Genomic DNA, 17,016 nt, shown 5'->3' on the forward strand with positions numbered 1-17,016 from the left:
AAAGTACAACAGCAGATTTAGGGAGTCCCTAAGCTGCTGTTTGCTGGAAGCTGGGAGGTTTCACTGCAGAAGTTTCTCTTTTCACATGCTCTATTCTTATCCTCTTGCCCTAGGAATCCATTATGGCTCACCACCAGAGCCACAGTACTTGGGAAGATGAACTTTTCATCCAGTAAGTTCAGCCAGACAACCATGAGAACATTCTGTTCATTAGACATATCTACTGTGAGTCTTAGTACAGCTAGTAACTGTAGGTCTCTGAACCGTGATAGGCTGGTACCCTTCTTCTTTTTCAAGGCATAAGGGGAAAGTGTATAGCTGTACAGAAAATCAGTAATTTAACCTTTTTGTTTTCTTTTTTTTTTAATAGAACCAAGATCTTATATGCCAGAGACTATCCTCAAAAGCTTTTCTCCCCTGCAGATCTTAAACTAAAATGTGGCATTAGCCCTGCAGTTCCCTCAACAGTAAGGCTGGACTTTGCAAATAAGGCATACAACCAATAGCTCCTATCCAAAGTGTGGTTCTTGATCCCTCCCATTCCTTAGCTATGCATTCCCACCTTCTTTTATCTGCACTGGTACTCATTTGATTCAGCCATGTGGGGAGCCAATTCCATGACTGGGACTGGGAAAAAAATTAAATTTTAAAAAATAAAATCTTATTCTTTAAGTACTTGGATCGATCTCATCATCAACTCATACATCCCAGTGGCAGGAGTGGGACAGAAACATTTTCAGCTAGAGCTGCCTAGGTTAGCTTAGTTGCTACACATAGTGGAATGAGAGCATGCAGCTTCCACATACCTTCTTCCAGCTCCAAGCACTCTTGGAGATTTCAAACTTAACTATACGACAGACTTATAAAGCTGTCTCTCTAGAAGTGAGGCACATGGACCTTGATCACCTCTGTTTGGATTCACTAAGACACAAAACTTCACCTCCACAAGCACAGTTGGCTCTATTTACAAGGAATTTTTGCCAGCATGTCTATACTAATAAAGCACTCCAAAAGTAGACAAAAGTATTTCAGCTGTACTTATCTAGCTTGCTAAACACTAGGCAAACATTTGGAGGGACTGTTTCCCTCTTCTGTAATATAAGATTTACATTACAAGGATTTACCTTACAAAGATTTACATTATAAGGATTTTTTTTTTTTAGCGGTATAGGTCTATCTGATGAAACTTTTTTTTTAATTAAACATCCTCATTTATCCCCATCCTTTATTTTACAAAAAATAGCCAAGTACAGTTTTAATATTTGGGTGTTTGAATTTTCTATCATTCACAAAACTGATCCAAAGGTCACAGACCCTTGGAAAACCAGATCTAAGAGTGCTTATTTCTTTGTCTGGAAAAGTGGAATTTGTCCATCCTATTATTAATACGCAAGTAGAAAAATAAAGTGACTACTAAGTGTTAAAAGAGGCATTTGTTTTAATTATGGACAAAAACTAGCACTAAGTTATACAGCTATAATATCTGTCAGAAATTATGAAATGATAGAACGGAGTTTGCCTCTGTAATTTATTTCTTGCCTATATACACTATGATAATGACCAGAAACTAGTTTTTCCAAGGGAATCTCTTTGTACATAACAAATCATTCTTCCTTAATGAACTATAATTTCTTGCCTGTTCTTTGCTGTTCAGTCTGTGGCTCCACACCTCGTTTACAATTTGTACTCAAATTTTGCTCTTATTGCACAATAAAACAGCCCCGATTCCTTTATCACACCTCATGTAGAAAAGATGGTGGACAATCACACAATCACAAACTGTATCATAAAAATATATGTGCAAACAAGGAGAAATTCCACGATTTTCTCCTTCTTTTCAAGCAGCAGAGAGCTCTCACTGTCTCCTGAATCATCCTCTCTTGGTTCCCAAAACTGACTCCCACCTGCTTCCTCCAGGTACAATCTCCCTTCCCACTCACTCCCAGGCTTAGTCTTTTAAAATAGCCTTTTAGCAAATTTCTGTGCTCTTAACCTCCCTCCATAAACTCTTGCTCCCAATTTTTCTCTGCCCAGAGAGTCACAGTTCTTCCCCTAACCACATGTATTCATCAAATGCTCCACACCACCAATTCCTCAACATCTCCTTGACCAGATTCCCAAACTCTCAGCCTCTCAGGGATCCCTGTCCCTGAATATGTATCCATCCCTTTGACCAGACCCTTTATACAGACCCTTCACATTCACAAATCCCAAACTCTTGCCTATCCCAACCCCTGATTCTCTTGTATATTATGCCAAAAACTGAGTCCCACTCTCTTGAAAACTCCTGTCCTGCTCTGAGTAACAGGACATAAGAATACCTCCTCTACATTATAATTGGATAATCTCTTTTCCATGCTACTTGTTCTCTGGGTCAGGGGTCATTGGGGAGCACAGAAAAAACAACAACAACAAAATTTGTTCCAGTTGTAGACCTAACACAAAATCTAGGACAAAGTGTGTGCAGTGCAGGAAGAATCATTGAAGAATACAGCTGCTAAAAATCTAACTCCAATGAATACATCTAAACTCTTCTTTCCAAGATATATTACACGAGCAAATGTAGAATGGCATTAGGAATGGAAAAAGGCACATAACTACAAATCGAAGCTACCCTTTCGTAGAATTTTGGGAAAAAGTTTTGCAGTATTTTAACATGGGAAAACAATACAACCTTCCCTGTTCTCATTTTACAAAAAGGCTGGACAGCTTTTTCCTAAGTTTTCCAGAAATAAATCAACCTAATTTTTTGGGAACAAAAATCTAACCTATACCACAACAAGGCCTGAAGAAGTCACAACAGAAAACAAAGTTTAAGGATATGTGCAGACAGTTGTAACTGAAAGGGTTAAAGGGGTTTCAGGTAGTATCATCCCTTTGTTTGGAGATGGAATGTGGTAACTAATTCTCTGATGGCTCTTAGTCTAATATAGTAACACTCATATAGGTAAACTTAAGTTAAACTACTTTTATTGATGATTTAAGCAAGGATGGAGAAACCCATGAAACACATATGCTCAGTTCAATCAGATCTCCAAGCTGGGAAAGACATTTACAACTTGTAATGTGATAATATGATCCTCTGTCATAACCTTACAATAGAAAGTGTAAAGAAACCTGTGTAATATTTGGTATAAACATCCCAACCTATAGTAATGTTATTTCTCTGGTGCCTGGACAGATAAATAATACACAATGTGGACACAGGAAAAAGATTTGAGCTTTTTTGCAGAAATAAGAATACAGAAGAAAAGTTGCCCATTCTTGTCAGACCTCTGGATGACTTAAAAGCTCTAATGACTTGATTTGATCTAATTAGCAAGGACAGATACAGTTAGCCTTGAACTATGGCATAAAATCAAAGTTCAAAAACATGTGAGACTTAAGTCTACCAATAACAAACCAAACATAGAGGCTTCTTAAGGGAAAAACACAAACAGAAATTATGTATTACATTATTAATCTGTTAAACATAGGAACATAAAAGACTCCAGTCTAGCAGCACACGTCAATTTAAATAGAAGACTTTCTTGTTATAGCAGCTTCATTTTGCTCAGAAATTCCATACAACCTAGAAGCATGGGAGAGAATTCATGTTATTTTGAAGATTCATAGTTCAGTACACTTCTTAGACGATAACTTCTTAGGCCACAATCGACTATTCCGAGTAATGCGATTTTGGAAATTGGCCCCTTACACTGATGAATTGCCATTTAAATTCGGGAGAGTTGTGAGACATTAAACCACAATTAAAATGATTAATATCAGTAGCACATGACACTTGATCCACAAACAGGCATTTTTATCTCACAGTCCACCCCTGTACAAAAAAAGACAAGTAATAAGCGCTTTAAATGAGAAAACAAACAAGCTAAGCCTGAAAGTATGCTGTTCTATAAAGTGACAGTAACTATTCTAAGAACATTTCTTTCTGCATGTCACTATCAGTTTTTCCTTACCATATATTCCATATTGGAAGCTGGTGGATACACCTGACCCCGTAATTTATTATGAAGATCCAAGATACTTTGCATATCACTGTCTGTGATAGCCCTTTTCCCTCTCTGCTTGGCGATCCACCACTCACCATCTTCATCCATGTACTTTTCCAAAAGTTCCTCTAAGAGCGTGGCATTGGGAAGAACCATTGCAGAAACTGCTTGAGCTATGAATAGCAAGGTAGTTACTCTGAGCCATTCCTGTACTACATACTTCATGATGAATGATCTCAAAATGCACAGGAGTTAGCTCCGAGACAAAGTCTTTCTTCCAGGTCTGTTGGCTGTAAAAGCATAAGAGAGAGTAATGTAATTTGGAGGTTGAAGTACTGGCCTGTATGAACTTACTAAGCAAAAAAAGTCAAACTGTAGTTTGTCCAGAGTTTGCCACTGTTGTTTTAGGGGGAGAAACGAGGATGCTACTTTTTTTTTTAACTCTAATAAGTATACACTGTTGCTTTGGGAAGATAGCTTGTCTTCAACCATGCCAACTTCAGTTGGTTCAAGTGATTTTATGTGATACACTGGCATGCACGTTTCACTGCCTGAATGCAAGAAAGCATGCTTTTCATATCTACTTAAAAGGAGCCAGACATAGATGAAGATTAGACTGTTGATAAGGTTTTCCAGTACTGGAATTTATGAACAACAAAAAAAAAAGTTAAAAGGCTTGCATTCGTTGCCAAAATGCAAACTACAAAACACAATAAAGTTGATATGAAATGTCCCCTCTTGGTGCATTTCAAAATACAACTCTGATTACAGCTTTTGGTTTATAATTTCCAAAAACCTAATAAAACTAAAGGTATTCAACTCCGCCAAGAAAATGGGGGGAAATGGGGTTATTCTATTCACGGAACAAAGGAAAACACAGAAAACTCTCGGAAAAAGTAGTATCACTTCCAAGAACACGACATTCCAACACCGTCTATTCCATGACTGAGTGCTTTAGGTAGGAAAGCCATGGTCACTCGTCACCCTGGGTAAAAAAGCGTGAATCCCGCCACACCGACCGCGCTGAACCCCGCCGCCGGGAGGGAAACAAAAAGAGGCGAAGTGGGCAGAACCGGGCTCTCCTCAGCGCGGCGCCGGCGTTCGCAAGCCGGCGGCCGGGCCCCGGCCCCACTCTCCGAGGGGCAGCCGCTCCCCGACCGAAGCGCCCCGCGGCCGCCGGGGCCTGGATGCCGCTGGCCCCCGTCCTCCCCCCGCCGCGGGGTGGATGCCGCGGGGGGCCGCCGGGCGCCCCCCACCAGCGAACGCCCTTACCCCTCCGGCGGCGGCTGCCTCCTCTCCCCGCAGCCAGCGTCGCTCCGCCGCCCACCTCCTCTCCAGGCCCGCGTGGGGCCGGGGCCGGGGGGCGCAGGCACGGCCTCGCCCCGCTCGCTGCGGCGGGCAGCCGCGGTGGGAGCGGCGCGGCGGGTGCGGACGTGTCCAGCAGCGGAGCCGCGGCGAGGGGCTGCCGCTGAGCGCGCCGCCGCCGCCGCTTCCCCCGCTGGCCTCCGGGTCGCCGCCGCCCCGAGGAGCTCCGCGCTTCTCCTCCCGGCTCCCGCCCCGCCGGGCATTTATCGCGGGCGGCGCTGACGTGCGGCGGACACCCCTCCCCGGCACCCCGCGGGGCGGGACGCGCCGCGCTCCGGGCACCGCGCCCGCCCCCGGCCCCGGCACCCCCCGTCCTCGCCTGCGCGGTGGCGGGAAGGGCCGAGGGCGACGGAGCCCGCACCGGCTCCCCGGGCGGTGCCTGGAGTCCCGCGGGCAGCAAGGGTTGGCCGAGACCGCTGCCTCCTGCCAGAAGCTGGCCTCGGTCCCGCAAAAGTTATCGCCCCGAAAAAGTCGAGCGGGGCCCCGTCCCCTGCCGCCTCCACCCGTCGGTAGCTGGCAAGAGGATGCTAAGCCAGCCTGCTCCCGCTGAGGCACAGCAAAGATAAAAAGCTGGGTGTTCACACATGAGCGCCGCAAAAGTCCAGAACGTGTGAATATGGCTGGAGGTATCAGGACAGGAGTTTTATTGTGGATTCGGACAAGCCGCTTGAGACTTCTCTTTACAAAGTAGAATTCAAAAGCTTGTAATCACTTATTTCTGCTTCCGGCAAGACTGGGCATCGGATATGTACTTTTTCGTTGTATTCTCATCAAAGTCTTCTAGCCTGAATTTTTTATGCATGTTGATCAGTACAATGTTTCATTTATTAAGTATAATTTGGTACATTGAGCTAATGGCAGGATTGACCAGCTTCCAGTCTTCACAGGACTGCTGTACCAGCTTGCAAAGGTTTTCTGTATTTTCATTTTCAGAAACTGAGAGGCTGAGGTTAAAATTCATCAGAATCCAGCTGGCTTCAGACCGGCTCTACAAATGCTTCCAAATTTCATGAGCCCAAGAGAAACAATGCCATGCAAGTAACACACTGCTTCTTATTGTACTCTCGTTTTCTCCGTTTTAGTTTTAATTTCCCTAAAGACCTTGAAACTAACCTGTCTTGCAGGATGCTATAGGTACTTTTTTACTTACACACTGTGGTAAGCAAAAATTGTTGTGCTCTGTATTGGTTGATCTTGATGAGCTTTTCTTTGCAATGCTGGGAAGTGGACTTCTGCACCCAAGTATCAGGCACTAAACTTTTTTCCTAGCAAAACTGTGTGAGGTAAAATGCCACCATGCAGCTGGGTACACAGAGTAGATGCAAGTTTTTGCAGGGTTTATTCACCAAGATGCCTTAACATCTGACATTTTTGGTAGGGAAGAAGGAGCCTTACTTATAGTCTGGCCATCAAAAGAGTTCGAAGAAAGGGGAAGGAAACCAGAATTGAGAAGGACTTGCTGGAGTCTACACATCAGATCGGGTTTTTTATAATGCTCACATCCCGTTTGTCTTGCTAGACTTCTATCCGTTTTAGACCTCTGGCGGCCAAGACATAGACTATATCATCAAGGCACTGCTTCACCATCATCACCTAGCAAAGAATATGTGTCATACTGAACCATTTATTGTGCGTACAGACACAAATGCTATTCCATTATAAAGCATCAGAAAAGGTTTACTGTTATAGTCATTAGCGGTTGCACACAAGAAGCTGAAAAATTATAAAAGAGTGAACATATTTATGGGGTTCCCATCAATCATTGGAAAGCACAGTAGCTGCACCTTTCTGTCAGCACTGGACCTCTGCTGGGCTTCAAATAGAATATACATGAAACATCACCTTCATTCTTTCATTTTGAGTATTCATCATACTTTTTAGAAAGCACTTGACCATATTTGGTCTTTGTCAGACTGAAGACATTATTATATTCTAATGCAGGTTTTAGATACAATAAAATAAATACTAAAACAAAAAGCAAGAGCCTTATTGAAATTGATTTTTTTATCTGTTAATTTATCAGTAAGTGAATAAACCCTTTACGGTCTATGACTGTGTCTTTTGTATTTGGTTTATGGCTGTATGATTTGTGACCGCATAAAAGTGTCATGACTTTGACAAATGATATTTTGACCTATACACTAATTTTGTGTATATAATTAAACACAGTTGCATGCATCTGTTGTCTTAATCAGGTTGGGAGAGACCCTTTTCTCCTTTTTCATTTTTCTGGATTGGTTTAAACCTCTGACACTGAGGATGTAACCGCCATCCATAATTTGAAACTGTTATAATAAACAGTTATGCACCGTTACATCTCCAGAAACTAAAACTAACTGTCCTCTCTTTCCAAAGGCACATGCAGACGGGGCATATGCAGGCAGACAGATTCAGTAACTGTTTTCTGAATAGCTACAGGTTTCAGTAATAGTTTTCTGAACAGCAACAACAACAACAATTGCAACAAAAAAAACCCACTCAAAACCCCAGTAAGGGGTCACCAGGTACATGTTGGAGAAGCACTGAGAATATGGCACTGAAAAAATCCTAGAAAGGAAGACTTTTAACCTAAATTTTGGCTAAAAATGACTTAAAGTTTGATGGAAAGAGTGTCTTCTACTGCTTGAGTCTTTCTGGGTTCAAGAAGACAGAATTCCATCAGTCATGGTAAGTAAACAATGGCCTAAATGAAAGATATTTTACTTCATCATCAATTTGTTTTCCTAATAGAAATAATACACAGGGCCCCCATGTAAGGATAATTGGGTTAAGAAAGAGTGACACCACCAAGTAAGAAAGACAGACAAAGACTCTAATACATATAAACACATATTTAGCAATTCTGCTAAATGGTAAGATCTGGGCTTTTAACTGAAAACAGAAGGAAGAAGAAAATTCCAGGCCATCTTTCTGTTGATTTTAAATATCTTTAGTTAATATGCTTTCTGGTTTGCTGCTTGACATTGCAGCATCACAGCACTGCATTAACCAAAAAGTACTATTAAAAAGTCTGATCCATCACAGGACTTTGGTGCCACTTTGTTTTCCAAAAATTAGGCCCACAAAAACAGTGTTTAGTTGTTGCCTGGTCCTGCAGGCAAATAGTAATCATGAGAACAGTTCTTGCCAGAAACCACCCCATACACCTGAAGTTCAACCCCTGGAGGTGTACATGACTGCGTATATCACAAACCTGCCGTCAGGCACATTAAGCTCCAGTGACTCTCCCAAATCAGGCACCTCTCTGCCTATCTGTCCTAAAAATGTGGCAACTTGCTCCAGACTCCCACGAAAATGGCCAAGCTGGAGACTTTTCAGGAGACCTGTCTGCTAGGTGGGAGACAAATTTTCAAATGTAATGTCTTCCTGATGTGGAGCAGGCTCTTGAATGCTCCTTTGCTGAGATCTAATGTGCCCACCATGTTGCTGAGCAGTCTGATTTGATTTTGCTTTTGGTGGCTCTTGTTTAATCTGTTCCACTTTACAATTAAATATATATAGAGCTAGAAAAGGTAAATATATCCATCTGCAAGTTGGTGGCTACAATTGAGGAACTGTGCTCAAAACCTTGCTTTATGTTTTTGCTCAAGCTGCCTCTGCATTTTTTTTTTTTTTTTTTCTGCCTGCTCAGGTTTAAAAAACTGTCACAAAGGGCTTCTGGCAAGGACAATAAGTGAAATAAAAGGATGATGGGTGTTGGTATTTGTGCTCTTCTGGGTGTGGTGGGAAGCCTCTATCCAAAACAAAATTGTTCCAATGTTGCAAGATCTTTTGATAGATGATTCCTTCAGCTGAAAATGTCTTGGCTACGTCTATTGTTGAGGATCTCATGAACTGTTTTATTCTCGAAGAGCACAGCTATCTTGGCGATTCGGAGACAGAACTCAGCAAAAAGGCAATGGGCCGTCCTTTTCTATGGCCAGATTTACCAGGGTAAAAAGATGCATAAAATCCCATACTGTCTATCGGAAGTCATATAAGTGCCTGGTCACTTTGCATGTACCAGGTAACGTTTCAAAGCATTTCCTTTTATCAAGAGGCATCAATATACATTTTCCCGTACAGTTTGTGCAATATGCTATTCATTCAAAAGCTGATCATCTTTAGACATTGTAGCATCAGAAACAAAATTTTATATCCATTGCTTTTGGTATTTCACCCGCAGAGTTCACAAAAATCATGGCTGCCCATTATCTCCCCAATAAGCTTGAAAAATACTTAAAAGAACAGAACTTAAAGATACTCGTAACATTCCACAGTTCCTGGCCTTTGGGAAAAGGAACCATACTTATTATCATGTATTATCCTTCACTATGATGAAGAGCAAAATTGGCAGAAATGTTTTTCTGCACCAGCCTCACCAGTTATTTCACACAAGTGACTGCAAAAGTAATCACAAAGGTCTGTCAAAGTAAACAGTCAAATAAAAATTGGGTTATAAAGATACATGAAATAAAGTCATGCAATGATTTCTAGAGCAATTATTTGAACATAACATTTTAAACTTAATTTATGAATAGATGGCATGAAGATTTTACTTTTATGTTACTAGTTTAAAAAGTTTCATTTTAAAATTTTATTACATTGATTACATGAGGACAGAAATATAATTTTATTAATATTGTATTACTTTGAAAAAGTCATTCTTGTGCATTTACAGTGATTGGAAGCAATTATTTTTACTAAGGGGAGCTTCTACTTTGCCTGTAATTGAGATTAAGAAAAGTTTATTATTTTAGTTTAACTTTGTCCAAGATCAACAATGAACAAAAGATATCAGTACTTAATATTCTGCAACTAATATGAAATCCAAGAATGATTTTAGCCAATGGAGAAATGTCAGAGCTTCAAGCCACTGAGGAGCTGGGGTGAATGGAAGGCAGGTTATCATTGAGAAGAAAAATGTCATGATTTAAATTACTTTGAAGATACATTTTAAAAGAAAGATACATGAAATTCTTCTGATTTCTGAACTGTTGTTTATTATAAAAGTGGTTAATTTGCTTCCCTTGCCTTTTAAGCCTATAAAGACCAAAAAGTAGTTTGTTTACCAAAGAAAAATACTCTGAAAATGAACAATAATTAGACTCTTACAGAAGTAATCTCTGAAGTTTAGATAGTAGCACATATATTCATTCTTTCAATATGGCTGTTCACAAAATGGAACAAAAGACAAATAGAATCATAGAAACATAGAATCAGAGACTCAGAGACTCACAGAATCATAGAATAGTTTGGGTTGGAAGGGATCTTCAAAAGTCACCTAGTCCAAAATCCCCACAATGAGCAAGGGACATCCAGCTAGAGCAGGTTGATCAGAGACCAGTCCAACCTGACCTTGAATGTTGCCAGGGATGGGGCCTCTACCACCTCTCTGGGCAACCTGTGCCAGTGTTTCACCATCCTCTTTGTGAAATTTCTTCCTTATGTCTAGTCTGAATCTACCCTCTTTCAGTTTAAGATCATTATCCCTTGTCCTATCCCTACAGGCCCTGCTAAAATGTCTGTCCCCATCTTCTTACAAGCCCCCTTTAAGTACTGGAAGGCTGCAATAAGGTGTCCCCGGAGCCTTCTCTTCTCCAGGCTGAACAACCCCAACTCTCTCAGCCTGTCCTCATAGGAGAGGTGTTCCATCCCTCTGATCAGTTTTGTGGCCCTCTTCTGGACCTGCTCCAACAGGTCCATGTCTTTCCTGTGCTGAGGGCTCCAGAGCTGGACGCAGGACTCCAGGTGGGGTCTCCCCTGAGTGGAGTAGAGGGACAGAATCACCTCCCTCAACCTGTTGGCCATGCTGCTTTTGATGCAGCCCAGGATACGGTGGCCTTCTGGGCTGCAAGTGCACATAGGTGTCTCATGTCCAACTTTTCATCAACCAGGACCCCCAGTCCTTCTTGGCAGGGCTGGTCTCAATCCCTTCATCCCCCAGCCTGTACTGATACTGGAGGTTGCCCCAACACAGGTGCAGGACGCTGCACTTGGCCTTGTTGAACCTCATGAGGTTCATGTGGGCCCATTCCTCGAGGTTGTCCAGGTCCCTCTGGATGGCATCCCATCCCTCAGGCGTGTCAACTGCACTTGGTGTCATCTGCAAACGTGCTGAGGGTGCACTTGATCCCACTGTCTATGTCATTGGTGAAGATATTAAACAGTACTCCTCCCAGTACAGACTCCTGAGGGACACCACGCGTCACTGATCTCCATGTGGATATTGAGCTGTTGACCACTACCCTCTGGATGCGACCATCTAACCAATTCCTCATCCACCCAACAGTCCACCCATCAAATCCTTCTCTCTCCAATTTAGAGAGAAGGATGTTGTGGGAGGCTGTGTCAGAGGCCTCACAGAAGTCCGGATAGACAACATCCGCAGCTCTTCCCTTGTCCACTGATGTAGTCATTCCATCCTAGAAGGCCACTAGGTTGGTCAGGTAGGACTTGCCCTTGGTGAAGCCATGCCGGCTGTCTCGAATCATCTCCAATGTGCCTTAGCATAGCTTCTAGGAGGATCTGTTCCATAATCTTCCCAGGCACAGAGGTGAGGCTGATGGGTCAGTAGTTCCCAGCATCCTCCTTGCTACCCTTTTTAAAAATGGGTGCAATGTTTGCCTTTTTCCAGTCCCCAGGGACTTCCCCTGACTGCCATGGCTTTTCAAATCTCATGGAGAGTGGTTTGGCAACTACATCAGCCAATTCCCTCAGGACTCTGGGAGGCATCTGGTCATGTCCCATAGACTTACATATGTTCAGGTTCCTCAGGTGGTCACAAATGTGATCTTCTCTTACAGTCAGAGGGATGTTGCTCTTCCCCTCGAGAGGTGTGGGAAGAGATACTGCCAGTGAAGACTGAGGCTAAGAAGTCACTGAGTACCTCAGCCTTCTCCTCGTTTGTTGTTACCAGCCTGCCAGCCTTGCTCATCAAGGGGGGTACGTTTCCTTTGACCTTCCTTTTCTGGCTGACATATACCTGTAGAAACCCTTCTTATTCTTTGTGTCCCTCACCAAGTTCAGCTCCAGCCATGCCTTGGCCCTCCTGACCCCATCCCTACACAACTGGGCAGCATCCCTGTACTCATCCCAGGATACCTGTCCCTGCTTCCACTGCCTGTGCTTTTCCTTCTTGCCCTTTAGTTTGACCAGCAGGTCTCCACTCAGCCCTGCCAGCCTCTTGCCTTCCTTTCCGATTTCTTATACCTGGAGATCGAGAGCTCTTTCGGTCTATAGAAAGCATCCTTAAAGATCTGCCAGCTGACATACATACGCCCTTTTCTTTTACACAGGACCACAAGAGATAACCAGTCAACATCTGAAAGAGTAAGTTTCCATTTCCAGCCCTCTCTAAAAGGATTTGAGCCTGATTGTCCTTGATTAATTCCCCCAACCTCTACATTACAGTGAGTCAGGATGGCATTTTTTCTGTCACTTCCATTTCACAAAATAATCAAGTATACTTTGAGCCAGGAAGACGTGTAGTAATGGTTTTGTAACCTACTGATGAGAGCAATTCTGGTAAAATGAAATCACACTGAAAACCGATATTTACATTTCATGTATTTGAAATAAAGTACTAATGAGGGTGGGTGTATGGTACCATATATATTCTTGTTCATTTAGTCTCCTGTTTCTGCTCACTCTCAAGCTCACAGCCATATACTTTCAGGTTTTTTTTTTTTGTTCTGGGGAGATAGGGGACTTATGAGCATGCTGTTTTTTTCTGCCTGAACAGATATACCCAGGCAGCTCCAACAAATTCAAGCCTAAAGCGCAGAAAAAGTTTGTTCTAAGTCCCTTTGCTGCTGATTGATTTGGAATAGGACTGAGAAGTTTGTTGGTGGTTTTTATTGTCTCCAGCTATTTGTCCCATAAAATAATTTAACTGAGTCAAATGTTGCTTTTGTGCTCAGTGTTGCTGCAGAAACAGGATTGGAGCATTTTTCCCAAAACAAACTTTTACTCAAGGTAGGTGGATTTTGTCATGATAAGTTTTGAACAAAGCCTAGTACTAAACTACATTTATTTCTCTTATGTTTTTTTATATGAAATGTGGCTGACAATTTATTTATAAATTTATAGGTATGAATCACTTGAGCTGCATGTATGAGGGAGCAAACCAAAGTTTGAATCTCTTCCTACCAGTTAGAACAGAGCATTTAACATTGCACTGGCTTAACAGTTTAACAGTTTAATTGTAATGGTGCAGTCCTGTCCAGTTTGATCCTGTGAGAGTCATTAATTCATTGTTTACTGTCTGGAAAAGAAATGGCTTGATTAGCCATATTAGCCTTTCTAAAGTGAAATGGAAATATCATTATTTTTTCATATCACTGCTAAAAGTAGCATCTTTATGAATATATGAATTACAGCTGGGAGTCAAAATAAAAAGGGAGAAAAATGTTTGAAAATGAGAATTTATGGAGAAGTATGTCCCTGGACCAAGACTTTTCTAATAAAAATGCCTGAAATTTTGGGGGATTTGGGTGGTTTTTTGGTTTTTTTTCCCCAGGGAGTAAATTCCATCTTCCCAAGCATCCTGATTGGTTGCCTGAGCTGGCTGGCACAGAAAGAGTATCGCAGAGATGCTATGAAGTTTAGGCAGTTAGAAGCATTTCTTTCTTCTTCTGAACATCTAAATCTAATCATAGGAAATCTTTAAGCAGTAAGAATAAATGAAGGACATAAGGAGTGCCCTGCTGGGTCAGACCAAATGTCCATCTAGCCCAACACCTTGTCTCCACTGCCAGCAATAGAGGCGGCTGTGCAGGGAGTTTAGGTGAGCTTTCTGCTGTCTGCTCCCCTTGCAGACTGAGCTGCAGCCCAGCAGAGGCCAGCCAGGGCAGAAGAACAAGCCCTGACCCACTGTCTGTGTTCATGGCAGGGCCTGCTGGGCACAGCAACACAGAAATGGAAATCCCTACTGCCAGACTGAGGCCTGGGAAGAAGAATCAAGCATTTACCATCTGAAGTGCTGCAACCAGTCTCGCTATTGCCAGGAATGATATCTCCTGCTACACCTAGCCTCCCCAGTTTATCCCCCCTTGAAAGGGAAGGGACAGAGAAAAATCCTTCCAGATGGCTTCTGTCCTGTTCCCCCCTTGCTTCACCTTTCTCCTTTGCTCCTCCTGCTTGTCTAGGTAAATGTTTTTTGTTTGTTTGGTGGCAGGTTAAGGCAAATTTTTACCCTCATTGGTCATATGTCTTGTTCCAATCTGAGACCTACAGAGCCGTTGAGGAGAGGATGGGGCTCTCATCTGTGGTGATAAGTCTCTAAGATGTACAAGAAGAAGGTCTTCTTGGTATTGGGGAATAAGACCCTGACAGCAGTAGAGAAGGAAATCTCCGTGTAGAGCATCACCACCCCCTCTGAGTCTCTATGGTTATAACTAGTCTTCAGCCCCCTTCTACCTTTCCTCTTTTCCCTTCCCTGTGCTGCCCTTCTCCTTGCCTTTTCTAGCCTCAGTAAGCCAGTTTCCCCACAGCCTCTCCCACTGGGGTGCAAATACATTGCCTTCTACCACACGCTCTCCCTTTGCCAGCAAAGCATCATCCAAATGTCAGTGGCAGCACACAGTGTGACAGAGAGGAACAGAAATGTTCTTGTCACCCTTCTTTGTCAAGGAGAGATCCTTCTAGCCAGTGAAATGTTCTGCAAGAGCAACTTGGTGCTGTTCCTGCTGGCTGTGGGAGTACCTCAGAAGGGACAGCCCTTTGGTGCAGCAAGGAGGAGCTCTGGTGCGCCAGGCAGTAGATTGCACTGACCACATCATTGCTGTTGACTCACCTCAGCTGAATGTCACCGTTCCTTTGTAACGCTATCCAAAGAGCACACCTGGGTGCAGAATCAAGCACCTATACCTTTCCCATTACACCCAGTAAAGCAGGCTGGAGATGACAAAGCCACACAGGGTCTTTGAACAGGAAACTAGAAGAAACCGTGTGTCTGGCATGGAAGAGGAGCATTTCCAGAAGGGACAACATTTCCTTCCTTACCCTGCCTTCTGAGGAATACATTGCCACATGACCCTCAATCCAGATCCCCTAGTCAGTTATCTTGGGGAGAGGGACAAAAGCAGCAAGTTTAAATAATGGGCCTCGCACCTTCCTCACTAAGGTGTAAAAAGTCTCAAAACACCTGAGAAGGTAACCTGTGGGCCTGTGACTATGGCCCAGAGCAGGCCCAGGAGGTAGAGCTGGCTACAGAGGCACAGAGAGCTGCAGGGAGCAACTCCTCTGCTGTTCCTCCAGTTGTGGAGCTCTTAGTGGGGGAGAGCTCAGAGGTGTTGTGTCAACAGCACCTCCACTCACCACTGAGGCATTGACTCAACAGCTACCAGGCATTACACTTTTCTTACAGAGAGGCACTTGGCCTCTTTAGGGAGGTTGGGGCTCTGTAAAAGACACAAGGGGAAGACAACTCTTTCCAGTGGGCCTTTATCTTTGCCCTGTCCCATCTTCTTCTAGAGCATTGAGGTCTTGACAGTACCTGGATGTTATGCCAGCAAAGGGTCCCACCATTCCTATCCCTAATCCTCCAACCCCCTATGTCTTAGCAACATAGGTACCAAAGTTTCCATAAACCTAACCTACAGCCAAGCTTAGCCTCAGTAGGGGAGCAGAGCCTACTTCTTCCTCCCAAAGACATCTCTGGCAGATTGGCAATCCTGTTTCCTGCAGACCCATGTGCTTACATGCTGCAGACCATGCTGGTCACCTAATATACCAGGCCCACAGGGGGGGATCAATCATTAATTCAGTGGTGAGAGTTTTATAGACTCTTGTAAGTGAGCTGGGAGAAATGCATGGCTGGTTATGGAGATGAGAAATAATGGAAGTAGCACTGTCCTGACCCCAGAGCTAGCAACGGTGTGAAGGCATAAATGTTTGACTTTCCTGATGACAGAAATGTTTGGGTCTGGTTTGTCTCTGTTATGTAAGGTTTTTTTGGGGGCTTTTTTTAGATTAAACACATAATAAAAAGCACCTATGGAACTGCTTCTACACAGGCTGCTCTTCTTTACTCAGAATTACCTGGAGCATAATCAGAGGACTTCAAATGTCCTTCAGACAGCCAGTCTCCTTCAGATTCCCCCGCCTGGAGTACTGTGTCCAACTCTGGAGACCTCAGCACAGGAAAGACATGGACCTGCTGGAGCAGGTCCAGAAGAGGGCCACAAAACTGATCAGAGGGATGGAATACCTATCCTATGAGGACAGGCTGAGAGAGTTGGGGTTGTTCAGCCTGGAGAAGAGAAGGCTCCGGGGACACCTTATTGCAGCCTTCCAGTACTGAAAGGGGGCTTGTAAGAAAGATGGGGACAGACATTTTAGCAGGGCCTGTAGGGATAGGACAAGGGGTAATGATCTTAAACTGAAGAAGGGTATATTCGGACTAGACATAAGGAAGAAATTTCACAAAGAGGATGGTGAAACACTGGCACAGGTTGTCCAGAGAGGTGATAGAGGTCCCACCCCTGGCAACATTCAAGGTCAGGTTGGACTGGTCTCTGAGCAACCTGATCTAGTTGAAGATGTCCCTGCTCATTGCAGGGGGGTTGGACTAGATGACCTTTAAAGGTCCCTTTCAACCCCAAGATTCTATGATTCTATGATTCTGTCTTGACTGGCCTGGAACAACCTAACTCTAAGAAACCCATTTTCACCCTGG

The 17,016-nt window shown here is 43.3% G+C and overlaps 1 protein-coding gene across 1 annotated transcript in view; it reads right to left on the reverse strand.

Annotated features, from left to right (window-relative positions):
• The window catches only part of CRISPLD1 (cysteine rich secretory protein LCCL domain containing 1), a gene marked incomplete at both ends in the record, with an annotated part of 42,545 nt that extends 38,328 nt beyond the window's left edge, over positions 1-4,217 (reverse strand). Inside the window, one exon of the mRNA XM_082015261.1 lies at positions 3,960-4,217. Coding sequence (XP_081871387.1) covers positions 3,960-4,217 — 258 coding nt within the window. The remainder of the gene's footprint in view (positions 1-3,959) is intronic.
• Between the last annotated feature and the right edge of the window lie 12,799 nt (positions 4,218-17,016).

The sequence above is a fragment of the Phaethon aethereus genome (assembly GCF_964289735.1).
Source record: "Phaethon aethereus genome assembly, chromosome: 2".
Lineage (NCBI taxonomy): Eukaryota > Metazoa > Chordata > Aves > Phaethontiformes > Phaethontidae > Phaethon > Phaethon aethereus.